This window comes from Etheostoma cragini, chromosome 1 (genome assembly GCF_013103735.1).
Source record: "Etheostoma cragini isolate CJK2018 chromosome 1, CSU_Ecrag_1.0, whole genome shotgun sequence".
NCBI classification, from domain to species: Eukaryota; Metazoa; Chordata; class Actinopteri; order Perciformes; family Percidae; genus Etheostoma; species Etheostoma cragini.
In genome coordinates, this window is record NC_048407.1 from 33,537,285 (window position 1) to 33,564,364 (window position 27,080).

At 42.4% G+C, this 27,080-nt stretch overlaps 1 protein-coding gene across 4 annotated transcripts in view; it reads right to left on the minus strand.

Annotated features, from left to right (window-relative positions):
• Positions 1–311: 311 nt before the first annotated feature.
• Positions 312–27,080, minus strand: part of si:ch211-220f16.2 (golgin subfamily B member 1) — a 44,278-nt gene continuing 17,509 nt past the window's right edge. Inside the window, exons 15-30 of one of the 4 annotated variants that reach the window (XM_034898151.1) lie at positions 24,247–24,353; positions 23,459–23,549; positions 21,086–21,219; positions 20,144–20,253; positions 18,948–19,116; positions 18,752–18,856; positions 14,088–18,545; positions 6,653–6,765; positions 4,675–4,711; positions 4,358–4,504; positions 3,457–3,579; positions 3,130–3,227; positions 2,774–2,866; positions 2,546–2,660; positions 1,007–1,211; positions 312–445 (exon numbers count right to left, since the gene is read on the minus strand). In XM_034898151.1, the coding sequence (XP_034754042.1) occupies positions 1,053–1,211; positions 2,546–2,660; positions 2,774–2,866; positions 3,130–3,227; positions 3,457–3,579; positions 4,358–4,504; positions 4,675–4,711; positions 6,653–6,765; positions 14,088–18,545; positions 18,752–18,856; positions 18,948–19,116; positions 20,144–20,253; positions 21,086–21,219; positions 23,459–23,549; positions 24,247–24,353 (6,059 nt within the window). In that variant the 3' untranslated portion in view covers positions 312–445; positions 1,007–1,052. Of the gene's footprint in view, positions 446–1,006; positions 1,212–2,545; positions 2,661–2,773; positions 2,867–3,129; positions 3,228–3,456; positions 3,580–4,357; positions 4,505–4,674; positions 4,712–6,652; positions 6,766–14,087; positions 18,546–18,751; positions 18,857–18,947; positions 19,117–20,143; positions 20,254–21,085; positions 21,220–23,425; positions 23,550–24,246; positions 24,399–27,080 lie in introns of all 4 variants that reach the window. The other 3 variants (XM_034898066.1, XM_034897983.1, XM_034897897.1) reach the window with 3 other exon arrangements.

The window sequence follows — 27,080 nt, forward strand, 5'->3', positions numbered from 1 at the left end:
GCAGAGAATCGTGATATCAATTCTAAGCAACAACAAAAACAAAATGATGATTTATATTTTTCCCCAAATCGTGCAGGCCTGTACGTCCAGCTCAGGCAAAGGGAACAAGGTGATGAGTAGTGTTAAGATGGATGTGGCTTTCTGCAGCTTCTTAGGCATCGGAGTTCAAGTCCTTTCCTTCTTCAGCCCCATCAACTTGAGGATTTGTGTCAAAAATGTACGTTTCTTTCCTCGTCTTCTTTATAATTTACATCTGAAAAATCTAAACCAGCTTCTCGTGATTGTTGATCAATCCGTCTATGATTTTTTTCTCCATTTATCAATTAGTTGTCCGGTCTCTAAAATGTCCAAAAAATGGTTAAAAGATGATGATCAGCGTTCCCCAAAAAGCTCCAGATGTCCTCAGATGTCTTGTTCTGTCCCCAACTCAGAGATATTCAGTTGACTGTCACAGAGGAGAGAAGAAACTAGAAGATATTCATATTTAACACGCTGACATCAGACAAGTTTTTTCATAAAAAAGGCCTTATGGAGTAGCAAAATAGATGGCAATAATAATTAATTTAATAGTTGACAACTAAATCGATTCATCTTTGCAGCTCTACAGGCAAACTGTAGGTAACACGGCCAAATAATTAAGTAACCCCCCCCCCCCCCCCCCCAAAACAGCAGCGAGGGAGTAGAGAAGCATACTCCAAGGCTTTTAAAGGAAACAATCAGTTGTAATTTCAGACCCACTCACTGGGTTCAGTCTTGAAAACAACATGAATAAAAATTGAAAATTGATCTGAAATCTTCTAACATGCTGCTGCTGCTGACTGTTATTATTAGATATTAATATTTACTCTCCTAGGAAGGAAAGGAGTGGCCTGACAGGAGCATGGGGAGCCTCTCCATCTGCTCTATGTGGGCCACTTTCAATGTTTTACATTTAAATGCAGAGAGAAAATAAAAATGCTGAGTTAGCATTAAAAAAAAAAAAAAAAAAAAAAACCTAAACACTTACTTCAGCTTTCAGGTTGGCCGTGAAACCAGTTCCCCGTGTGAGCTGGCTACAGGGCGCCGGTGAGGCACATGAGGACCAGCGCGTGTATTATGAGCAGGTAAACCAGGAAGAAATACCGAGAGCGAGCGCGGCTCGTCAACAGCCTGGAGAAGTAGAGGCTCCTCCCCCTGAGCCAGCGTCGGCACGCCACCGCACCGCCTTTCACCTGCAGGCACACACACACCAAACACCACCTGTCAGACTCTACAACACCTGCACCACCTCATAATGTTGCTTTATTAAACCAGCTTAGGTTAGAAAATGTATTAATAAAAAGTACTTAAAGCTGGAAAAAGTGACAAATAAATCTGAAAAAAGCGACAAAAACATCGGAAAAGCACAAAAAAAATAATAAATGTTCATTTTCAATTTTGATCTTGAAGGACGAGTTCATGGTTAACGGGAAGACAACACAAGGGTTAAATAGTTTAGTGTTGTAGTTCTGTTCCTGTGTTTCATTTAATCCATAAACTCTCTGTATGTCTTTATTATCTGTATTTATATATTTCCATTACAAGTACTTACTTTTTCAGTATTATTTACGGTCACAGGTGAATATAACTTATATTATGGTTACCTACTGTTGCATTATTACTTTAATTACATGTTCAATTTAATTTTAAGGTCACTTACTTACACTGCAATATTGTTTTTTTTGTACTATGGTACTATGTACTAAAACCCAACTTTACTTTATAAAACCTTTATTTGACACTACTTTACATCCAGTCTACCTTCTGCTCATTGGCTGCTGCTTGCCTGTTTTTCTTGTGTGTTTACTAGCTTGTTTTTTTGCTCTTATTGTAGAAAATGCTGCTGTAACAAAGGAATTTCCCAGCTGTGGGATGATTAAAGTAAAATCTAATCTAATCTAATCAGGGGAACACGTCAGTCATATGACGACACTGTTGTACTTGTACAGGGTGTATATATAAGTGTGTACATATTGTTTGTTTTGTATGTGTAAGCGCATTGTGAGCAATGACGATCCAAAGCAAAATTCCTCGTATGTGTCCTCATGCCTGGCAAATAAAGCCGACTCTGACACTTTAAGGTTTTATTTGAATGTCTAAAACCAGAAACAAGGGTTTATTTATTAACACGCCTCTCTGATAGCCCAGACATCTGAACGCACCCTCGCGCCAGCACATATAATTGATGGCTTGCGAGCTGGAAACAACAAATTCTGGTCAATCACATCGTGCCAATCACATCATGTGGGCGGGCTTAACACAAGGACGGCAGAGTAGCGACGGTTACACGTGAATGCCCCGCTACTTGAAAACAAAGAAGATGGCTGCTGCTGGAGAACAGCGGCCGTTGGTTGGAGCGTTATCCTACTGCGTGCAAAGGGAATCTGAAAGACCGTTCACCCCGCCCCTCGGATTGAGCCCTGCCAATGGGGAGTCCCCAGACCCCAACATCTAGATGTGGGTCTGGCTTGACAGGCTACCTCTCTGGATGACTGAAAGCTAAGTGGATATGTCGTCTTCTGCGTACCTTTCGTGCTATCAGAGGCTGGTTCGGGTTGAGACTGAGAGTGTCCCACTCGTCTTCTGCTTCCATCTCGATACTGAAGTCCCTCTGGCTGTTTCTGGACAGACTGGATTCAACACTGCAAAAACAAAAGCATTTTAAACCGTTCTGCATGGTTGAATATATACCGTGTGTGTGTGTGTGTGTGTGTGTGTGTGTGTGTGTGTGTGTGTGTGTGTGAGAGAATGAGACCTCTTTGCTGTGTCCTCAGCAAGACGCAGAGCCTCCTCAGCCGTCTCCCTCCTCGCTCTCTCGTCTGTCAGACTCTGCTCCAACTCAAGCAGCCTACACACACACACACACACACACACACACACACACACACACACACACACACACACACACACACACACACACACACACACACACACACACACACACACACACACAGTATATCAAATATCTGGTAAACACAAGATTGAAAGTGGTGCTTTTGCCTGACTCTTTGTAAAGAAACTCAGTTTTAAAGATGGTGAAATGTCTTTATTTGGTGCTTTTTGACAACCACTGAAAGAGCAAAGATCTGTCGATTAACAAGGAGACTTCACCTTTCCTGGAGCTGACTGGCTTCAGCGGTTCCAGCAGACGTGGAGTTGATGCTCCTCTCCTGGGGGGCTCCAGGGGCAACCTCAGCATACACTGACCCCTGGTGGTGGGGGAACAGCATTACATGTATATCATGTGTATAGAGATGCAATTTCTTTTTAAGCATGTTTGTCTTAATTCACAGTATGACAGCAAAGAGAGATTAACAACTAAATGGAGGGAAAGTATTTAAAATAGATATGCAATGCATGACAACACCTTAGCCTAACATGTACTGTATGCAGACAACAGTCCTCCAGTTGTCTGCATACATGTTTAGGATTATTTACCTGGGACTGTCCTTGGACTTGGGCTTCCAGCCAGTGGCAGCGATTCTGGGTGTCCCTCAGGGTTTGGGAAACGGCCCTCATCTGAGCTACAACAGCACCTTTCTCCTCCACTCCCTGCTGCAGCTGGGGGGGGGAGGAACACATTTTGTACATTTAAACATACAGGGATTTTTCTTTGCTTAAATAATTTCATTCTTCAGTTATTTCTCTTAGAACTGCAAAGATTAATCAATTACTATGAAATGACTCGCAACTACGTAGGAGTAGGAGGGACAAGTAGGTCAAGAGCTGCAAAGAAAAAATCCTGCACACTGTCTAACTTGCAAAAAATTATAAAGCTTTACTTAGACAACGTTTCGGTACTGGTCCATCTTCAGGCAAATGGTTTTACATCCTGAGAAGCAGTCGTTTTGTAGGAGGTGACCTTAGACAGTGTGCAAGAGTTTTGCTTTGAAAAATCTAGTTTACGAGAAAAAAAAGGTAAAACATCACTGACTCCAGCTTGTTAAATGTGAATATGTTCTAGTTCCTTCTCTCCTCTGTGACAGTAAACTGAATATCTTTCAGTTGTGGACAAAACAAGACATCTGAGGACTTGAGGATCTTGAACCTTTTGGGAAACACTGATCATAATTTTTCACTATTTTCGGAAATTTTGGAGACCAAACAAGTAATCCGTTCATCGAGAAAATAATCAACAGATGAATCAACGATTAAAGTAATAGTTGGTTGCAGCTCTAATATCTTTGGCAGAAAAAAAACAACAATCAATGGATGGATATATCATACAATCAGATCTCCAACATTATGTTCATTGAAATACTTCCACAATCCTTCACTTTGTGTCTACACCGCCGACATTTTAGCTGCACACTAAGCTGTGTTTGAAGCGGTTTCATACCTTCAGGTTGAGTTGCTGGAGGTACTGGTCTCGTTGTTGGATCTCATACATGCAGCGCTGCAGGTCTCCGTGAAGCTGGATCCTCTCTGCCTGCAACCGACTCACCACCTCGTCCCTTCCACTCTCACCTGCCAAAACAACCGCTTCCTGTTGGGCGGAAGGAAACAAATAAGATAAAAGAATGAACACAAGGGATTCAAACGTTTTGTTTCAAAATAGTAATTTCTGGAGGATTAAGACGGTTTAGTGAAATATAGAAAAACAACTATGATACAGATCATGTATGGTTTTCAGCTGAAGGCAGATGTTTAACTTACCTTAACAGGCAGTGTGTCCTTCCTCTCTGTGTTCAATCTACATAACAGAAAAACCTTTATTATCACAAGCAATTATGGAACTGTTGATTGGTCTTTGCCTCTTGCATAACCACACAGCTAGAATTCAGTTTCTTTCATAAGCTATATATATGCTGACCACATGAGTTCAACAGTATTTCACTACAGTTTGGGCCAAACCCAATCCTCCTACTTGTTGCCAATGTATGTGCCATAGAGCAATCAACCAATATTCTAAATTCAAATATATATGTGGAGAATTCACAGCCAACGAGTGAGCATGTTAATGACGTTTCTATTGTGCGGCTGGCGCAAAACCGAAATGAAACAAACATCCGAAGGTGAAGAAGAATGATAATCTACACAAAGATGCCAACATCTAATTGTCTAACTGAAGAGACGAGACGAGATCGGGGAACTTCTGTCGGTAAAACACGGACCAACGGACAAATTGTCACAAAAATTCAAGAAATGGCAAGAGATTTGGTTGTTTATGACCAAATTACAAACCCTGCACTGTGATTTGCTCTAAAGAAAAAGATAGAAAGAGTCTTTAAATGAAGTTTAATGGCATAGGACATTATTTCATGTTCCAAGTGTGAACTATGGGGGAGCTCGGCTCACCTTAAGAAGACTAATTCCGATTTTGTGTAATGTGATAATAGTGGATTATAATGTGTAAAATGGCAAAACTATTCATTCATGCATGACGGTGTATTAAACCCAAGTCACTTCATTAAAGATAACTATACATGCTATTCTTGTCATGAGCATCAAGGCGCGGCGGTGTTGCAAATTCAACTCATGTTTAGTATGTTAACTCAAAGATTTCTAGGAAAAACTTGAACATTGGAGGACATTAATCTGCGTGCAAAGTCCTTGAAATCCATTCTGCTGTTAGCATCATATAGCCATGGCAAAAAGAAAACAAGGCAGTTTAATTCATTTTGGTTTTCCTAAGAGACTGTGTAGCGGTGACGTTAATAGCGTGACCGATTCACCTGCTGCAAGGCCTGTTGAACGGAGGGATTATGGTATTCTTTGGTAAATGTAAATGTAAATGTGCTGTATTTATATAGCGCTTTTCCAGTCTTAACAACTGCTCAAAGCGCTTTTACATCTACAGGAAACATTCACCATTCACACACATTCATACACTGTGGCTGGTGCTGCCGTACAAGGTGCCACCTGCTCATCAGATAAACATTCACACACATTCACACTCCGATGCGCAGCACCGGGGGCAACTCGGGGTTCAGTGTCTTGCCCAAGGACACTTCGACAATGACTGCAGGGGCGGGGATCGAATCACAAACCTTCCAATTGGCAGGCAACCGCTCTACCACTGAGCCGGTAGCCTGAGTAATTTTGAACCGTTGATCATGTGAAAATGTCAAAGAAAGCCTGATGCTTTGCTTAATGACTATTTGTGGGTGACTGCTTGCTGTTTGACCTATCAATTCGGGTCTATAAAGTATAATAGGGTAAATTCTGGATAGTGCATACACATGTAGCTGTTATGTATCTTTGTAAGTCAAAGAAAAGTAGGCTCCCCAAAGGCCACGCTATAGGTCGAACACTGTTCATGTTGAAAGAAATATACCTGTACAAGTCTTGTGGACATAATGCACAAAAATAAATATTCAAGCATATTTAAACCAATGTGTTTTTTTTCTAGAAGGACTATTTAAACGTCAATTTTGGCTCAAATGTGCCACATTTTCTTGCTTCTGTTGCATGGAATACCATTTGAGCCAAGCTGTTTTGGAACATGCAACACTACTAAGTGCTACCTGTAGTCCACCATGCTGTAAACTCTGTACATGCACTAACACACCTATAACACCATGGTAGAAGTAGGTCCAACACATACAGTTACTTCTATTACTCTTTAAGGACACTTCACTTTAACAGAATACGAAAGTTCAGTTTACTTCAGTCTTTATTTATTTTTCTTTACCCTATATTTGCTGTTTCTTCCTGGAAGCTGCTGATTTCTTTTTCATGTGACAGTCTGTTAGTTTGCATCTTCTTTACAGTTTGCTGTAGTTCATCCATCTTCTGCCTCGCCTCCTGCAATAGCATCAAGAGCAAGCCGTCAGTCACGAAGCTCATAGAACTACTCATCTAAAAATATCTTTAATCAAACAATTTCACACCAGAACATGTGCATCCACACAAAAAACTACAGTGCAAGTCAAAGCAATGAAATGTATGAAAAACAAAAATCCATCTTGACCCTGCATGCTTTTCCACAACATGAAACCCAGCAGAGATGAAGCGCAAGCAACAGCCCAACTCAAATCACAGCTGAGTACTTGACTTACCGAGCCTTCCTTCTCATTCTGAGGGGTACTTCCTTTTGACTTTTCCACACTCATGGAGGGGACAGTCTCTGGGCTTGACCCTTGCCTGGACTCAACCACTCTTTTGGCCTCGGCCAACTCATCAATCAGCCGGTCCCGATCATTTTGAAGGCTGGCCATGGATCTGGAAAATGACCCCAGCTGCCTGCTGTATGCGTTGTTTTCCAGGACGACCCGCTTCAGTTCCCTTTCCTTCCCTGACAAATCCTTCGACAGCTCATCAAACAACTTGCTCAGCTCTGTGTGTGCGTCTTTGTTCTCTAAAGCTTTGATTTTTTGAACAAGGATGTCCCTCTCTTTGGCGACCATCGCCAGGTCAGAGGTGGCATCCTGCAGACTGCCCTCAACCTTGTTCAAGGCCGCCCGAGTCTCTCGGAGTTCGTTATCGTATCTGTTCCTCAGGATCTTGAAGTCTTCGATGAGCTGGTCTCGGTCGTTCTGTAAAGCAGCCATGGCCTTGCACATGGACTCATTTTGAGCTCTTGTGTCTTTGCTTTGGGTTTTGGCCTCTGATAACTGTTGCTCCATTTCGAGTAGGTCCTTTGCGAGCTCCGCCACCCTTTGATCAGCCGTCTCTCGCTCGCTTCTCATCAGCTCTACCTCACGCTCGAAGGTATCCAGTTCACTGTTGTATTTCTCCTCAGCTTCAGCCAGGTTTTTGTCCATTTCATTTTCCACCAGCTGCAACTTCTCCTTGAGCTCATCAGTTAGCATTTTCTGAGAAAGGATTTTCTGCTGGAGGTCATTGCATTCGGCTGCTTTGGCTGCCACGACGTCTTGCAAATCAGCAATCACTTTGCCCTCGTTAGTTGCTGCTCTTTCCTTTTTTAGAGTGACTATATCAGCCTCCAGGCTCGAAGCCTGAGCTTTAACTTTAGAAAGCTCTGATTTTAAAGTATTGCTCGCCTCTTTTTCCTTTTGGAGTTCCAACTCAGACTCGTTTTGCTGCTTTTCAGCGGCGGCCTTTTGGTTTTCAAGGGTTTTGATCACATCCTCCTGTTTCTTCAGCAACACCTTCAGCTGGTTGTCCTTCAGGAATAAAACCTGATTTAAATCCTCTCTGTAACGAACCAGTTGTGCCCTGAGCATAGCGTTCTCTGAATTGAGATCATCCATTTGATGTAAGAGTTTCCTTATTTCGTGTTTAAGGCCTCTGGTGGCACCACCTTCCCCATCAGCAGAGCCCTCTTTACCCTTTAACCCTAACTGACTCTTTGCTTCAAGCATTCTGTATTCGGACATCAGTCGCTCCCGTTCACTCTGCAAAGACACCATTGAGTTCTTGAATGACTCCATCTTAGCAGCCATCTGCTCCTTTTCCTGGATAGACCTGTTTACTTCAATTTGCAGACTTTTGACCTTTGCTTCAAGGCCCCTCAACTCTTTGCCCAGCTTTTCTCTCTGGTAGCGTGAAGAACTTAACCTGTCCTCGTACACTGCTGCCTGGGTGCGGTGATTGGTCTGGAGTTGTTCTAGATATCCTGACATCTGTCCGTCTCTACAGGACAGCAAAGACGATATCTCAGCATCTTTGCTTTGGAGGAGTGTTTTCAGTTGCAGGCAAATTCCCTCCTGCTTCTCAAAGTCCGCTTGAACTTGGTCACTTTGCGACTGCAAAAGCAGCAGCTGAGCATCTGAGTCTGCGTTTACCTTCTCTAGTTGCTGGAGATTTAGGCGCATTTGGGGAATCAAATCTTCTTTGTCGGCAAGCTGTCTTTTCACTGAATCTTTATCTTGCTCTGTTCTTTCCACCTGAGCGCTGAGTTCCTCCACCTTCACAGCCATGAGCTCCACGGTCTCGGTAAGTTCAGCGTTGCTTGCGCTCATGATGAACAGCTGTCTCTGCTGCGCAGCGGCAGCGACGGAGTATTCATTGAGAGTCCTCTCCAGTCTCGACTTGGTCACCCGTAGTTCATTCACCTCTTTGTCCTTCACTCTCATGTCTTCCAGGAATCTCTTAATCACAAAACCCTGTTCAAGGAGCTGGCTGTCCTTCTCGTGTAACGTCTTTTGGTACAAATCATTCCACAGTCTGGAAGCATTGGCACCTTGAGGAGTGGCAGATAAAGCAGACAGCTTTGTCTCATTAGTCTCAGCTGATCGTTTCAGAGTATTTATCTGTAGATCTTGAGAGTCTAGGTGCTTCCTCAGTTCATTCACTTTTTGACTTTCTTTATCTTTTAGGTCCTTGAGTTCATCGATCTGTTGTTCTAACATATATTGATTCTCTAAATAATAATTGATTTGTTGCTCATCAATATTTTGCAGTGATTTCGTTTCATCCAGGACCTGATCCTCAGACTTTTGACTCTCCTCTGACATGTCAAAAGCCAGATGGTCTCTTTCAGACTCAAGACTTAACATCTTTTCTGTGGCCTGCTGGAGGAGGTTCTTGTGTGTAATCAGCTCAGCCTCATCTAGTTTACCTCTCTCCTCTAGAGCCAATATTTTCTCTGAGCCTTTCTTTAGTTCTTTCTCCAACTGTTCACAGGCTGACCGCGAGGTCTTCAAAGTGCTCTCTAAATCTAAAATCAGTTCCTGGTATTTAATGCAGTTTTGTTGCAGCTGATTTATCTCCTGATGCTTTTCTTTGAGTAGCTCCTGCAGTTCTTTCTTCACATTCTTGGAGCCCTCGCTGCCCCTCTGAACCGTCTTGAGCTTCTCCTCAAACGCTCGGACCAGTTTGAGCTGCTCTTGCTCTTTTTCACGAAGAACTTGACTGCTCATCTCTTTACAAGCTGCCAGCTCGGAGGACAGCTGCTTGTTTTGGGTTTGGTAAACAGACACAGACTCCGTCAGTTCATCAATCCTTTCAGAGTTTTTGAGGATCACAGTTTCCAAATATTCATTTTCATTTTTCACTTTGTCTGAAATCTCTTGAGCATTTTCAAGCTCCTCTTGCAGAAGAGACTTATCGTCCTCCAAGATTCTCACCTTCTCATTGAGGCTGATGGTCCCTTGGCTGTGACTGTTAATGATTTCATTGAGCTCTTTAATATCATCGTCTTTCTTTGCCAGCTGAGACTCGTGATCATTCTGTATCTTCTCAATTCTTTCAGAAAGAGTTTGCTTCTCCTTTTGTAACAAGTTGTTGATTTCCAACTGAGCACCGAGTTCGGTTTTCTGGGCCTCAATCTGGGCAGTCAGTGAATTATTCAAACTGAGTGCTTCGTCAAGTTTAAGCTGCATGTTGTTTGTGTATGCATTTGATCCCAGGTGCTTCTCTTCCAATGAACAGCTAGCTTCTTGAAGCTTTTGTGCCAGTTGGTTATTTTCAGCCTCCAATTCAGTGAGCCTCTGTCTGAGGTCCTTTGATGACTCTTTAAATCTGCAAATCTCAGCCTCGCACATTGCCATTTTGAGTTTTTCTTCAGTCAGCTCCTTTTTAATTTTCTGATTCTCTTCCTCCAGATCCTCGATCTTCTGCCGTTTCTCATTGGAAAATGTATGCATCTGGTCTTTAATTCTTCCATTTTCTTCCTCCATCTCTCTAACTTGCTTGTCCAAAATCTCCAGCTCGGTGTCTTGTTTGTGGACTTTTCTGAGGGCTTCTTGCCTATCTCTTTTAGCCCCCTCCAAAAGCTGCCTCATCTTATCCATTTCACTGCTTACATTTTCGTAAGCTTGTAAAAGAGACTCGTACTCTTGTTTCAGCTCGGCATGCGTTGACTTCCACTTGCACAGCTCCTCTGTTTGAGAGTCCTTAAGAGATTCAACCTGGCATGAGAAAGCTTGTTTCTGCTGGGTGATGTTTTCTATGGTTAGCTTCAAGCTTTCACAGGCTGCCGAAAGGCTGCGATTTTCCTTGAAGATGCCATCAGCGTTGGTGCGGAGCTTCTCTTTCTCCGTGTTCAGAGATGACACAGAGCTTTCCAGGTCCTCATTTTGTTGTCTCAACTTCAGCACTGATGATTCCAGAGAAAAGTACTCGGCTTCTTTAGCTTCATGTTTGGCTGACAGCTTTTCTACTTCTTCCTTGAGTGCTGCGTTTTCCTTCAAGAGTTCTTTCCTCGAAACTAAAGCTGCTTGAAGTTTCCTGGTTAGGAGAGCAACTTTGCCTCCGTTGTCCTTATCGTTTATTTTGGTGCCATCGTCTCGAGATTTCTGGAGCTCATCAGCCTCTGTTTTCATCTTTTCAATTGAGGTTTCATGCATTTTAATTTGCTGCTTTAATTGCAGTTCAAGTGCAGAAATTAGTTCCTTATTTTCTATAACCTGAGTCTGAGAAACTAACAAGGCCTCATCCCTCTCCTTTAATTTCACTTCAAAGTTTTCAGCACATTTGCAAGGCAAACAAACGGCTTCTTTGTTAACATCTCCCTGTTGAATGCACATTTCCGGTTTGTCTTGATGTAGGTGCTCATTTACTGTCTCCTTCAGTTGCTTATTCAGCGTGGTTACCTCATCCCTGAGTTCATTGATTATTCTGAAAGCATTTTCCTTTTCTTGCTGTAACAAATCCAAATGCCTTTGCCTTTCATTACAAAGTGATTGTGTTTTTTCGAGCTCCTCGGTCAAAACACCTTTGTTGTCACTAAGCTGCTGCTGTGTTTCTGCTAATGTCTTTTGGATGGTTAAAACTTCCAAGGATTTCTGTGAAACTAAAGCAACTGCTGTCTCAAGTTCCACTTGCATCTGATTGCTTCTCTCCAAAAGAGCAATGTTTTCTTCTACAAGGAGATGATATTTTTCTTCATTTGCGTGCATGTGTTCCTCCAGTGCAGACTCCGAGATGCTCAGCTGGGTCTTTAAAACCATGTTTTCATTTAATAAAGCTTGCTTCTCCTGTTGGGTCTTTAGCTCCGCAACTTTAATGGCTTCTTGACAATTCTCAACTTCTTTCGTTTTCTCTTTTACTTCTGCATGTGCTTTCTCTAAGCCGCTCTCTACCATGTGAAGTTTTGATTTCAAAGCTTCTGCTCTTTGTTCCATGACTGCCAGAACCTCTTCTTTGCTTGCCATCTCAAGAGACATGCTCTCACATTTGGATTTCAAATGTTGTACCTCTGTTTGCAAGTTTGATAGAGAATGGCACTGGCTCTCTTTCTCAGCCAGAGACATCTTCAGATCTTGTAGAGTCCTATCTCTCTCCTCAACAAGCTGCCTTAAGGTGGCCAGTTCATCTAGATCGGACAAAGAGCTTTTACGGAGGTCCTCCAGTTCCCTGACCTTCTCGTCAAAGTCTAACTGGACAGCGTTTAGCTCATTTGTCTGCTGACAGCGTTGTTCCAGGAGAGCCTTGTAGTCGTCTTTCAGTTCAGCTAGCTCTTGAGACAATTTCTTTTCATTTTCTTGAGCGTTCTTCAGGGTCTCTTTGCGGGCCAGCAAGGCAGCCTGGGCCTTTTTCTGTAGCTTTGCCTTTTCAAGTTTCATCTGTGCAAGCTCATTTTCTAGATCAACAGCAGTAGCAGTGGAGGAAGTTTTCTCCTTTAACACATCTTCACATGTCTTTATTTCATTTTGAAGCTCTTCTGTTTGCTGCACCCAGATGTTTCGGTCTCGCTCAAACGCTTCTTCTTTCTCAGCAGCGCTGGACTGCAGCTGCTTTATAAGCGAGCTGTTCTCAACCAGCGTTTGCAACATTTCAGACAAACGCACTTCTTTCTCATTTAATGTGGTTTGCAAAATCTGTTTTTCTGACTGTAATTGTTCCACGAGTCTTTCACTTTCTGCTTTGTGTCTTAGAATCTCTCCTTCTTTCTCAAGAATCTTCTTTTCAGAAAGAGAAATGTTTTCTTCATACATTTTTTCAGCGGCCTGAGCTTGATTTTTTAATTCCTGTAATTTATTCTGCAAAAGTGAAACCTCAATTTTATCCTTTGCATTTTCTTCTTTTTGGGTTTCATATTGCTCAATTTTCTTCAACAGATCCTTTCTTACAATGAACGCAGCTTGAAGCTTCTTCTTCGTTGCATCTTTTTCTTTCGATACCTTGGCTATTTCGCTCTTTAGATCATCATTTTTCTTATTTAGCTCGAAATTCTCTGAATTCTTAGACTCAATTTCACTTTGAGAGCGTGAAATATGTTCCTCTAACTGCTGAGAAATCTCTCCAAGCCTCTTCTTGGAGGATTTGTGTTCCTGCTCCATGCTTTCCAATTGCTCTGTCAGAGATGCCTTTTCCTCATCGAGTTTTATTCTTTCATTTGATGCAGATTCTATCACTTGGGCGATGAATCCATCTTTGTCCCTTAACTGCTGACTAAGTCCAGCAAGTAATTCCTTCTGCTGACTTATCTGAATCCTCATACAGTTGATTTGATCATCTTTTGCTTGTGAGTCACTGCGTAAAGAAGAGTGTTTGAGAGTAGCTTCCTTCTCTTTCTCTAATTGAGCACTGAGCTGAGTTTGTAGATGCTCTATCATCTCTTGCAAAAGAGCATTTTGTTGACCCTTCTCATCATGACTTCTCTCTTCTTTATTAAGTGTATTCTGTGTTTTTTGTAATTCCGCAACAGTTTTTTCCAACTCATTTTTCAAAGCATCTACCTCAGACTGATGACTTTCTTGTAACAGTTTTATCATGTCCTGTAAGGAGGCTTTTTCTTTCTGTGACACAGCTGAACTCTCAGGTGTGGTTACTGGCAAGACAGAAGGATCTTTGTCTGTACCATTTTGTCTTGCGACAAGTTTATGTATCTCGTGTTCTGCAGCCTTTAGAGCCTGTTGCAAACTGGTCTTCTCATTATCTTTCTCCTGGACAGATGTTAACACCTTCTCAAGTTGAATCCTGGATGCTGCCGCCTCCGTCTCTTTTGCGCTCAGTTGATCAGAACCCTGTCTAAGTGCAGATGAAGCCTCGGCTAGTTTCTCCTGCAAACTCTCCAAGTCACCTTTCAAATCATTAACTTTAACATCTTTAGATTTCATTTCATTTTCAACACTTTTCAATTGCTCTGCAAGTAGGTTCTTGTCATGTTTTTCTCTATCCAAAACTAACAGCCACTCTTTCTCAGAATCCTGCAGAATCTGCTCTATCTTTTGAATGGTGCCTTTTAATTCAGAAACTTCCTCATCTTTGGCACTAACCTTTGCTTGAAGGCTCTCCTTCTCGGACATCGTGTTCTCCATTATTGCGTTCATGCTGCTGGACTGCTGCTCCATTTGAACCTGCAGCTCCCCCTGCGATGTCCATATTTGATGATGTTGCCTTTCCAGCTCTTCCCTCTCTGCAAGATGTTTTCTAACTTCCTCCTGCAAATGTGCGTTTTCATTACTCGCAGCTGTAAGGAGCTTCTGGCTCTCTTCCTTTGACAAAGTAATCTCCTCATTTAGTCTCTTATTTTGTTGCTCTAGTTTCTGCATTTCTGAAACCAGCTGGGAAGCCTGTTTGGCCTGGGAAGTGTACTGACTGTTAATTGCATGGAGAGCCATTTCCCTCTGCTCGAGGTTTTCTGTCAGCGCATTCATTTGTGCCACAACTTGAAGATGTTGTGATTTGAGTCTTTCTATTTCAACAGTCAGCTGCGAAACACTTGCTTGGTGAGAAGCAAAAGCTTCGTCCTTTTCCTTTAAAAGACATGAGTTCAGGTCTTCAGTCTTCTCGAGTTTGTGATGGATCGCAGATAACTCATTTCTCAGTGTTTCTATAGTGTAATTTGCCGTCTGATGTTCGTTACCGGTGTCATCCAATATCTTCTGAAGTTTGGACACCTCGTCAGTCCTTTGGGACAGTTGTGTTCTCACATCTTGCAGCATTTCTAAGTTAGCTGCATATTTCTCTTGTAGGTTGTTAAAGGCACTTTGTGTTTCCTCTGCTGACATTTTGAAGTTTTTGGACTCAGTGGACAGTAGCTGAATTTGATTCTGTAGCTGTGACACTAACTCTGTGTTTTCCATGAACTGAGTTTTAAAGAGCAAAGCCTCATCTGCTCTTCGCTGAACATCCTGAAGAGACGTTGATTGGTCCAAAAGAGCTACCTGTTTTTCCTCTAAGGCCTTCTTCAGATTTTCCACCTCAGATATCCGTTCTTGGAGGGTGCTTTTGAGCTTTGCCACTGACTCTTCAAGGTGTGAAGTCTTTTCTTTCAAGCTCTCACACTCCACCTCTTTGGCATGTAGATTTGAATTAAGATTCTCAATAGCACCTGAAAAATGGCTTTGATATTCAAGACTCGACTGTTCCTTTTTCTCCAAAGTATTTTTCAGTACATGTGACTCTGAAGAAAGACTGTCAACCTGTCCTCGTAGTTTACAAACAGAATCTTCAAGCTCTGAAACTTTTGCACTTAAACTGACATTGTCATCCGCTTTCTGTTTCAGCTGCCCCTCCTGCTCATTAATCCTACTGTTGAGTTGCTGGATCAAATTCTCCTGCTGTTTCAGGGAGTCATCTTTTCCTTGCATGATCAAATTAAGCCTCTCCCTTTCTGAGGCTGCAGTTTTGAGTTTGTTGTCTGCATCGCAGACGGCTGCTTTCAGATGGGTGACCTCTTCGTGTGCTTTGGACAAATCTGTCACGGTTTTCTTAAACTCGGACTTTAATCTTGTGTTCTCCTCCTTCAGTGCTTCAATGTTATCATTGAAATCAATGATTTCTGCTTTCCTCTGGTCCTCCTTCTGTGTCAGTTCTGCAGTAAGTTTCTGCATGGCGGTCTTTAGGTTGGCAACTTCAACCTCAGTCTGTGCAGCGTTCTCGTTCATGGCACCAAGCTGGCTGCTGAGCAATATCACCGATTCGTTTTGTTTATTCAGCTCGTTTTTCAGGTTTTCACACTCATTTCTTCCTTCTTTCAACGTCTGTTCTTTTTGCTCTATCTGCTGTTTTGCCTCTGAGCACTCTTGCCTGAGTGACTCTACCTCACCCTTTATCTGTGATGTGAGGGCTTTCTGCTGCACGACTTCATTCTGCATAACGCTACACTCCTCTGCTTTCTGCTGAAGCATTGCGTCTTTCTCCATCAGCCCTGACTTGAGAACAGACCCTTGTTCCTGAAGCATAGATATAATATCCTGTTGTTGCAGCAGCTGGTCCTGCTGAGCTTCCAACTGTGAACTTTGTTGACTGATGTGCTTTTTTAGGCCATCAAGTTGCTCTTCTAGAAGTTGAAATTGCTCTTCTCTCTCCCTCAACATTTTTGACAGATAAGCACATTCACTTGTTTTCTCGAGCAAACCTGCAGAGTTTGACTCTTCACTTTCCTTTAGGATCTTTTTTAATTCCTCTTCTGCAACAGCAAGCTTTTCCTTTTCCTGCAGAAGGCCGTCAATTATTTTCTGATTCGCTGAGGTTTGAATTTGAATCTTAGAGTTTTGTTCTAGAAGAGAGTTCCTCTCTGCGGTTAGTTCAGAAACTGATTTGATGTTCTGTGCTAAATCCTCTTGTAGTCTCTGATTGTTTTCTGTTAGGCTGTCTATCTTCACACTAAGTACAGAGTTCTGCTCAAGGGTCGCTTTAACCTGTCCGTGAAGCTCGGACAGAGACTGTGTTTGTCGAGCAAGCTCCTTGTCTCTGGCTTCACAGGCAGCGCGAAGTTGGAGATTTTCCTCAGCCACTGCCTGGATGCGGCTGTTTAAGCTAGCCGTCTCCGTTTGCCTCAGCTCTGCTTCCGACTTGAGCTTTCTGGCATTTTCTTCCATTACACGGATCTGGTCACTCAGAGCTTTAACAGTGTTGTTGGTTTCATTGACTTCGTCTTTGTGTTTTTGACACTGCTGTGTCACATTTTTCAACATTTCTTCTCTCTCTTCAATTTGCTGGCGAAGTACTGATTGTTCTCCATGAAGTGATTCGGCTTCTGCTTGTAGCTTGGATACAATATCTTTCTGGTGTGTGATGTCATTCTGCAAACTGTCATACCCTTCCTGCTTCTCTTTCAATATTGTATCCTTCTCCATTAACGTGGACCTCAGCCTGTGCTCCTGTTCTTGCAGCAAAGACAGGGTTTCCTGAAGCTGCGCTTGCTGCTTTTGTTGGGCCTCTACCTGTGCTCGATGATCACTGACCGCCTGCTCTTTTTCAGCCATGTCGAGCTGGAGCTGGTGTACCTTGGAAGTCAAGCTTTGCACTTGCTCCTGCAGCTGTGTCACCCTCTCCTCCCTCTCCCTGAGTGACTGGCTGAGATTACTACATTCATTTGTTTTTGACACCAGAATCTCTGAGTTTGAGTGCGTGCTTTGCTCAAGAACTCGATTTAACTCACTAGTTCGAAGAGTCAAATCCTCTTTATCTTTTTGTAGCCCTTCGATTACTCTATTATTTTCAGAATGCTGCATTTCCAGTGTGGATACTTTGGCTTGCAGGGAATCCTTTTCCAGTGTAACTTCAGAAATAGTTTTTACACTTTCAGCTACTTCCAGTTCAAGTCTCTCTTTCTCTTTCGTAAGACAATCTACTTGATTCTCAAGACTCTGGTTAAGTGCAAGAGCTGATGCAATCTTTTCACTACACTGATTTACATTCTGCTTCTGTAACTCAAGATCCTCCGTCACCCCTTTAAGTTTTTCTTGCAGCTGATTTTTCTCTGCCTTTGTGCTTTTTAAGAGATTCCTGAGTTTGGAGATATTCTCAGATTTGCTTTGAAGCTCATTGCTCAATTTCTCATTTTCTAAATCCCGGTTTTGTAATTCCGTGTTGAATTTCTGCCTCTCGTCCTCGGCCTGTTTATCAGTTGTCTTCAGTTGGTTTTCCAGTGATGCTATGGTTTTCAGTTTCTCCTGTACCTCGTTTTTAATGTGCTCTTCACTTTGTACTTGCTCCTCTAATTGTTTGGACAATGTCTGCATTTCATTATTGTATCTTTCCACCTGTGCCAAAAGTTTGTTCTGTTCCTCCTTGAAAGATTTGAGTTCTTTTTCGTAGGTCTGTTCTTTATCATTAAGTTGTTGCTGTAGTTGCTCACTGCTGGTATTTTTGTCCTTGAGCTGCAAAATGAGTCTTTCTGAATCCTGCAGCTTTTGGGTGGATAAAGCCAGCTGTTCCTTTAGTGAAGCGATGTGTGTTTCACACTCCGAAAGATGATTTTGATGGCTCACAATTTGTTTCTGGGTCTCCCCCCGAAGGCACTGAATAGTTTTCTTGTCCTCTTCTGCGTGCTTTATCAGATGCTCCACTTCGGCCACCTTAGACTCGCTTTCCTCTTTGGTTTTGACCATCAAAATCTCAGTATCCTTGAGTTTCTGGACCAGCTCTGTGACCAAGGCTTGCTGGTCTGTATTCTGCGTGTCTCTGCTAATCATGGCCTCCAGCTCTGCCTTACTCAGAGCGGCTTCCACACGGACCAGGTTCTCGTCCTTGAGTCGGATCTCCTGCTTCAGAGCTGTCACCTGCTCTGCATACTCGGCCATGTTACCGGAGAGGGTCGATATCTCCTCGTCCTTCTCCAGCAGGACGTCTTTGAGTCTATCGATTTCCCGCTCGCAGCCTTGCAGGTCGTGAATGAGTTGTGCTCGTTCTTCCAAGTGGGCGGAGTTCAGTTTGTCCAGCTCCTCGTTTGTCTGATCAAGCTCCGTTTGTAAAGTTTCTATGTTGATTTCCTGCTTTTGTGTCTGAAAAAGAGGAAATAAAAAGAATGATGAAGCATCGAGCAGACAGGAGAATTCTTATCAGTGGTGCAAAGCGTGATAAGATTACTAAGATTATTAATAGTATTCTCTGTACACGGTTAAAAGGTTAATCATTAACATCCCTACTGGCGTGTGAAACATTGCATAAAAGATAAAGATGGATGGTCCAAATCCAAAAAAAGTCACACCTTCTCCTTCAGCAAACTCAGCTTCTGCGTGAGGTCGACTACTTCTGTTTTCAGCTCAGAGCACTGCTTCTCCGAGCTGCTGCATTTCTTGGAAACATCCTCAAGCTGTGGAAGAAAAAACACACACATCAAAATTAACTATTGCTGATTATTGAACTGAGTCAAAAAGACCAAAAAAAGGAGCCCAAACTCTTACAGTGTTCTCAGCCTGAAGGAGCTTGTCAGACACCTCTTTGTACTGAGTTTCCTTTGCACTCAGAGATTCTCGGAGGCCGTTGATGAGCTCGAGCTTCTCGGACGTCTTGGCCAACGTGTTCTCCTTCTCGATGAGTGAGCTCTCCAGGCACTCCTGTGTGTTACTCAGTCTAAATACAAACAAGCAGAACTGTTAATAAACTGGTTGAAAACCTTTAGTCCATCCATCCATCTTCAACTGCTTATCGGGTATCGGGTCGCGGGGCAGCAGCTCCAGCAGGGGACCCCAAACTTCCCTTTCCCGAGCCACATCAACCAGCTCCAACTGGGGGGTCCCGAGGCGTTCCCAGGCCAGGTTGGAGATATAAACCCTCCACCTAGTCCTGGGTCTTCCCCAAGGCCTCCTCCCAGCTCGAAGTCCCTCCAGTTCAGTTGATTTGAATCACCATATGCAATATTAACTCGCGCAATTAACTGGCCCTGAGTGCTCTGGTCCATGTTATGAGTAGCGATGTATACAGGTTACAGGTTTTCTTTGTCTTGTTTGTCTTAATGCTGTTTAAAAATCCCATGTGACGTGATTTCTGCTGCAACCTAATTTCCCCATGGGGACAATAAACATAAAGAAACATAAATATATCGCAAAAGGCTGTGACATATCTCAAATAGCACTCAGAGAAAAGAAAATATCAGCAGAAAACCGCACTTTTTAGTGCTGCCTTTGCTGCCCTTTTATGTTCAAATTAATGTTCAATGTGTTCAATAAAAGAAAGCTGGAAATGAGTTCCCCTTATTTTTAATTTAACTAAATTGTTGTTGTATTTAAGCAGAATTCTGAAAGCAGCCGAACTGAGTACACTTATTCATGAAGTAATATCGTTATTGCGATATTCAACAAAGCTTTTGTATTATTTCCTCATTGTGCAGGCCATACACAGTATTATTCTATATTATTATTTTACACAGTGCACATAGAAAAACAAAAACCTCATGCAGAGAGGCACTGCTTACACATACAATGAGCCTTTGTCATTTACAAACATATGGTCAAAGTCCTGTTTGTGGTTAACGTTCTGTCACAGTGTGTGTGTGATCTGCAGTAATAATTTTTCAAGACCAAAACAGTAAAAACTGTAGTTTTCTTATAAATCACAAACATTTCCACATCTCCTCAACTGAATAGATTGATTAGCTTACCCTTTGAGCTGTTCGTTGAGACTGCTAACCAGTAGCTGATGCTTCTCTGCGTCTCTGCTCTGCTGACTTCGGACGCTGGCGAGCTGGCTCTGTAGTCTCTCGGACTCATTCTGGGGGGGCGGAGGACGACAGATCAGTGTTCAAAGATTAAATAAAGAGCACAGGACAAAGAAAGTCTCACTGCACACACACGATGACGACAGCAGACCCGCTGCACAACAGCATCAAACATCAGATTTCTCTTTTACCCGCTCATAATTATCTGTAATAATGGACTTTGGCATTCCCCAGTTTTGACAGTTACAAAGTCAAGCTGTGAAGTGTGATTTTACGACACCCAGGAAGTCTGCGACAAAACATTGCACATAAACAGAGCGTGTCCGAGATTAAACAAGCACACCACACCGTTAGCCGTCACCGCCAGAGGTGCTCTCTAGCGCACACATACATAAGCGACCCTACACACCTGAGGGACCCAAAATGGCTGCTCATCTTCATCTACATCAAACGTCACCTGTGTTAGAAAGGTTTGTTACAAAATCCTAGTCCTCGGGAGAGGGGGGCGGGGGGGACATGCAATTCATTCTTTGTTTTCCTACATTACCCATCAGAAGGTAAGAAAAGTGTGAGAAAAACGGCTTACGTGTGTGTGTGTGTGTGTGTGTGTGTGTGTGTGTGTGTGTGTGTGTGTGTTGTTGCATTTCGAGAGGCTGGACTACAGTGTGCGTCACATAAGTGGAAAAGATCTGAAATAAAATAAAATAAAGACTTGTTCCCTAACGTGTAATGTTATCATTTTTTCGGTGAAAATTGATTTCATTGAATTTGAATCGAAAATTTTGTAAATCGTTGAGGAAGCGGTATTGAATTCACAGTCTAATTTTTGAATGATACCCAGCCCATGGTATGTGATGTCATGTGTGTCATTTACAGTCGTGTTACCTGTAACGTCTCTATGCGGGTCTGCAGCTGCTGTCGATCCTCCAGATCCCGACAGCGCTCCTCCAGGCTCAGGATCTGCTCCTGCAGTTGGTTCCTTTCCAGCTCCAGCTCCTCCACAACGGACCGCAAACCATCTGCAATCATCAGCAAGGACAATTAATGGGGATGTGACATCGTCAAATGCAAGCCAGTCACACATAAAGGCCATTAAGGGGAGGTGGAACTAACTATTAGAGCTGCAAAAAAAATCTATTAGCTGTCAGCTATTACAGTTTCAGTCATTTTTGTTATCTAACTAATCGTTAGTTGCAGCTCTACTAACTACAACAGAGTCTGAGTTCCTCTATTTAAAGGAAAATGTTTGTAATCCACTTAGTAATACTGCTGTTTTTTCCCAGGAACTGTTAATGAAATGCACAGATTTTTAAGATTAAAAGCCTTCTTAAAAATGTGACAGCCCTGTTGTACTGTATTGGGCGAAAAGAAGAGGAAAAAACTTTGGGAAAGGTGAATCAGTGGGAAAAACTACATCTTTCTTTGATTATGGGATAATTTAACTTAAAGGAACACTGCGACTTATTTGGCCTTTAGCTTATTCACCGTATCCCCATGAGTAATACGCTCATACATACCCTTCTCATATCCGTAACTCTGTCTGGTGCACCCACTGTTAGCTTAGCTTAGCTTAGCACAGATGCTGTAGATAAGCGGCTCCAACTAGCCTACTGCTCCCAATAAGTGACAAAATAACGCCAACATGCTCCTTTTTACCTAAGTTGTGATTTTTATAGACACAGCTTGTACAAATAACACATGAGACACAGCCATCTTCTAAGCGTATACATACTGGGACCTATATTCTCGGAGGCCGGAGCACTGCTACTTGGGCGGAGGGATTGGCTCGCAGCACCTGAGAAGCACCTTGTTGATGAGCCGAGAGTCCGCCTGGAGTTCGCTCAGAGTTGGAGTAATAATCACTCCGCCCAAGTAGCAGTGCTTTGCCTTCTGGGAGTAGTTCCGAATATGCCAACGGAAGAAGATGGCTGTGTCTCATGTGACAGGATATGCGATGCCCTGGTACGCCCTGCTACGCCTTGTAATGCCCCACACTGCCCTGCTATGCCATGAACTACTACAAAGAACTACTACAAACTACTATTTTTTGTGCCTGTTATTGCCACTCTTCATTCTGACCCCAACCGGTCGTCAGACACCGCCTACTAAGAGCCTGGGTCTGGGTCTGGGTCTGGGTCTGTCCCAGGTTTCTGCCTAAAAGGAAGTTTTTCATCGCCACTGTGGCCCTGTTGCTTGCTCTGGAGGAAACTACTAGAACTGTTGGGTCCTTGTAAACTCTGGAGTGTGGTCTAGACCTGCTCTATCTGTAAAGGGTCTCGAGAGACTCTTGTTATGAATTGATACAAAAAATAAAATTGAACTGAAATTGAATTGAATCTGTGCTGAGCTAGACCATCGGTGGTTGCGTCAGACCGAGTTACGACACGCACGGAGATGATAAGGGTACGTATGGACTTATCCAACTGTGGGGGATACGGGGAATAAGCTAAAGTCCCAAAAAGTCGGTGTGTTCCTTTAGAAGACATTCAATGGCAGATTTATTAATCAAATTCAAGGTGTGAAATTCAATTCCAGGGTTCAAGGTTTAGCCACAAACAACCAAAAAATACATCTGTCAGCTTTCCTTTCAAACACAAATACTGCTATGATTTTTTATTTTTTTTTTACCATATTTGTTTTTATTTCACTTTCTTTGGTAACTGCTGATGTATTTCTTGGTTTCAGGACAAGAAGTTCAAAAGTCACCAAGACAGGATGAGTGAAAATGAAGAAAAACATGCAAAAGAAATTAATAAAATAAAACTTACCACAGCGGACGTATCTTGCCACCTAATGTACATTTATACGCTCTTAAAATAATTCAATGCATTCAGTGGATCCCAACAAACACTAGCCAGCTCAACCAGCATGCACATGTCCAAATGAAATACTGTAAACTGATGGAAACAAAAAACAACGAATGATTCTCATTCTCAGTCAATCTCTGGATTTTCCCAAAGCTCCCAAAGGCAAGCTTAAAGAACCTGATCCCAAAAGTATGTTAAACACAATACCCCAATATAGAAAACCCAGGTCTTACATTCACAATGTTGGCAGGTTAGATGAAAAACAAGGAAAAAACAACAACAACCACAATCCAACTCTAACAATAGGTTTGGAGTGTTATGGTGAAAACAACACAATATCCACCCAAAGACAACTTCCCAAAGTAGGATGCGGATGAACGTGTGCATGCCAGTGTGAACTGTCTAGCGGGTCTCACACCTGTATCAGGAGAACTGTGCTCGGGCCACCAACCTCCCATGTTCTCCCCCTCCATCGGGTTTGTGCTCTCAGAGTTGCTCCTCGGGTCCAGGAACGGGGTCTGTCCATCAAACTCAAAGTCCTCCTGCAAGTGGGATTAAGTTAAAGTGAAGCAGGGCAGTGACATGTAATACAGCAACATAGGCGAGGTGAGAGTGATATTGATCTTCTCAACTCTTATCAACAAAGTAAAAAGGCCATTTTCAACAAAAAAAAACAAAAAAAAAACAGGCAATGTGAAGCCATTCAGTATCTCGTGGAGTTTTCCAGAGGCAGGCACATTCGGCCTTTTTATTATTAAAGGCCAGTTATTCCATGAATCAGGATACTATGCATCCTGATAAAGTCCCCTTTTGAAATTAACACACACACACACACACACACACACACACACTTTCACTAAGCAGGAATAATGTTTTTAAATAATGTTATCATTGCCTTAAAATACAGGGAGCATAAGGATACACACCCCTATGTTAAATACACACACACACACACACACACACACACACACACACACACACACACACACACACACACACACACACACACACACACACACACACACACACACACGAAGGTTCTTAAAAAGGTTGGATCTTCCTACATTTTTTGAATTAAGTTAAATTTCCAAAATATGGCTTAGTTATTCCTCTGTTTAATCAACTTTAGCCTGGGTGCGTAAACTTATTCCAGCCGCTGTATAAGCATTTTTTTAAATGTCTGAAAGTCCGCTGGCATTACCACGGCTCAGCCACGGTAGTGTCCGCCCGTCCACCTACCTGCAGGCTGCGTTGGGCGGGAGACGCCAGCTTCTTGGCCTTGTGTTGGCCGAGCCCCCGAGCTTGACTCAGCTCCTCCTCCAGCTCCTGCTGCCGAGTGGCCAGTGCTGGATCGGAGCAGCCGGGAAAGAACCAGTCATCCTCAATCAGTTTTGTGCCACAGGGAAAGGGGGAATGTCGGGTTGGATTGAGGATGTATTTATGGATGGGAAGGAGGGGGATAGAAAGGACAGGAACGATGCCAGAGTGAAAGATACAGTTTTTTCCAAAGAGAGGATGGCAGAGATGGAGAAGAGATAAAGTGTGGTGGCATAGGTGGTGTTGGTGGTTTTGATGAAAAGGGAGATGAGGCACTTTTAACACCACAAATGAACTTTTTAACATGTAAAACAACAGAGACAGACTGTAAGAGAAGTCATGGAGACAGGGGACTGACAGAATCAAGGATGGAGAAGGAGAAGGTTACTCCAACTCCAGATATGTGTGCAATTTGGTATTTGCATGAGGTACTTGGACCTGAGAAACACTTTAAAAAGCAACATTCTGGTCAGAGCCATGCACACCTAATTTGCATAGCAGAGGAAACAGCAATCACAAAATGTGGGAGACAGGGTGGCAGTGGGAGGATGGAGAGGGCCCATTTCATCAGTCACACCTAAAGCCAATGTTCCTTCAACAGGAGAATCAGACTTTAGTTAAACTAACAAGGTGCAGATCTGAGGGGATTCTTGCAGTGGTTTCATTTTATTAAATTTTCATTTAACAGCAAGGATGCCAAATTGATTAGGCTGATCAAAACATGTTCCCATCGGTTTTGTGACAACAGGCCGATTTTGATGTGTATGGGAGGGAAGGAAGAGGGGGGAGGAGGGGTGGGGGGGGGGGGGGGGGGGGTTTGCTCAAAGCAGAAAAAGAAAAAGGAGTTGAGTGGGTCAAGCAGTGGTCAGGGGGGTTCAGTGTGTAAGCAGCGTTAAGCAGATCTGGGCTCCATTTAAATGGACTACGCAAAGAAGACTATTACAAAAGTTTAGTAGTGAATATAATTTAGAACATGCAGCAGGAATATGTGAGATAATCTACACTGATCATGTAGAATAACACACCTGTGAAGCAGAATAGAGCCAGTCTGTCTCATAGCACACACACACACACACACACACACACACACACACACACACACACACACACACACACACACACACACACACACACACCACTAACTATTTTATGAGCATTACTTTGGTTTAACTTTAATTAATATATATACACATATATATATATATATATATATATATATATATATATATTTTGAGGATTCCTTGTTTTTTAATAAAATGGATGTCTAGAAGTATGATGGGATTTATTTGGGTAATCAAATATTTGATTACTTGTACGTGTTGTGTTTATTTCCTACCAGAAAGCTCGGAAAAAATTGCAAATAGCAAAACTTTAATTTTAAATTTAAACTTAAATGGCGTGTGTATGCATGTACAATCCGCATGCCATTATTGGCGTGTTATTAAGACACATACTCGTTTATTAGTGTGTATATCTGGTAACTGAAATGAAGAAATGAAGAAAAACATTAAGAAGAAGAGAGCAGAGTAAGATAAGGAGCTATTGTGTCGTGCATCAACTTCAGTGAACTATGTTAAACTTAAACTTGCTTAATACACCCAGCTACAGCTCAACCAATAGTAAAGCAAATTATATGATGTACTAACACCCGTTATGTAAATCAACTTTCTGTTAACACCCACTTAATAAAACGGCAGAGCAGGGATGAGAGCATTGGAAAAGACTGCTGAATGATGAGTTTTTTCCCCTTTTGCCAGAGAAAAGCTAGTCTGTGTCTGCGAGTCACTCGAGGCTTAAAACCTAACAGTATATCAACGCTGTTTGGCCTTCATTGAATTACATAACCTTGCGTTTGCGTGTGAATTTACGCCGTAGCGGGTAGTATGAAAGGGTGAAATCCCCGCAGGGAGGTTGGTCCAGGGTTCTTTTTTAACTCAACTCAATTGTAGCTTCCTTCTCGTGATAACGCACCAAGTGGGGAGTAGGTTTATTCCCGTTGTATACCGCGGAGACATGCACACAGATAGCTCAAAATTCGTACAGGTAACACGCCACTTAGCTTAAGAAAGTTGGCGTGCATATTTACGCGAGGTCATGTTGTGATTCATGATTCCAAAGTAAGTCATAGACTATGGCTGTGCAATTAATCACATCTGGCACAAAAACAACGTCATGAAGAAAAACTATTATTATGCACAATACATTTAGCACGTCAACTCTAAATTGAGTTTCGAAATTCTAAAAATGGGAAAAGTATGAAGGGAAACGTCACAGTTCAAGGTGTTTTACTGTGGATTTGTTCAGCTGTTTGACTGTTTGTTTAACTTCAGTAACTGCAACATCTCTCCAAAAGTCATCGAGAAATCGTGTTAAATAATCGTGATTTTAATACTGACCAAAATAACTGTGATTATGTTTCCTTCCATAAACCAGAGAATATAACATTTGTGAACGCCTGGACTATGTGAACTTTATCTGTAATTACTTAAACAACAAACACATTTAAAAACCTATATTATTACAAAGATTAGTCCTCTTCCCAGAGTTAGTGGAAACCACGCCATCACCACTTAAGAAGGGTTGCTTCATTATATTTGATCTGGTGATATTATTACTGGGTTATTGCAAACATATTTTAGTATGGCCAAACCAGAAATCAAAGGATGGAAAGAAAGAAGAAACAGTAAAACAGAAGAACGGAGAGGGGTGGAGGAATGGAAAAAGAGGAACAACACAGGAGAAAGGGGGGGGGGGGG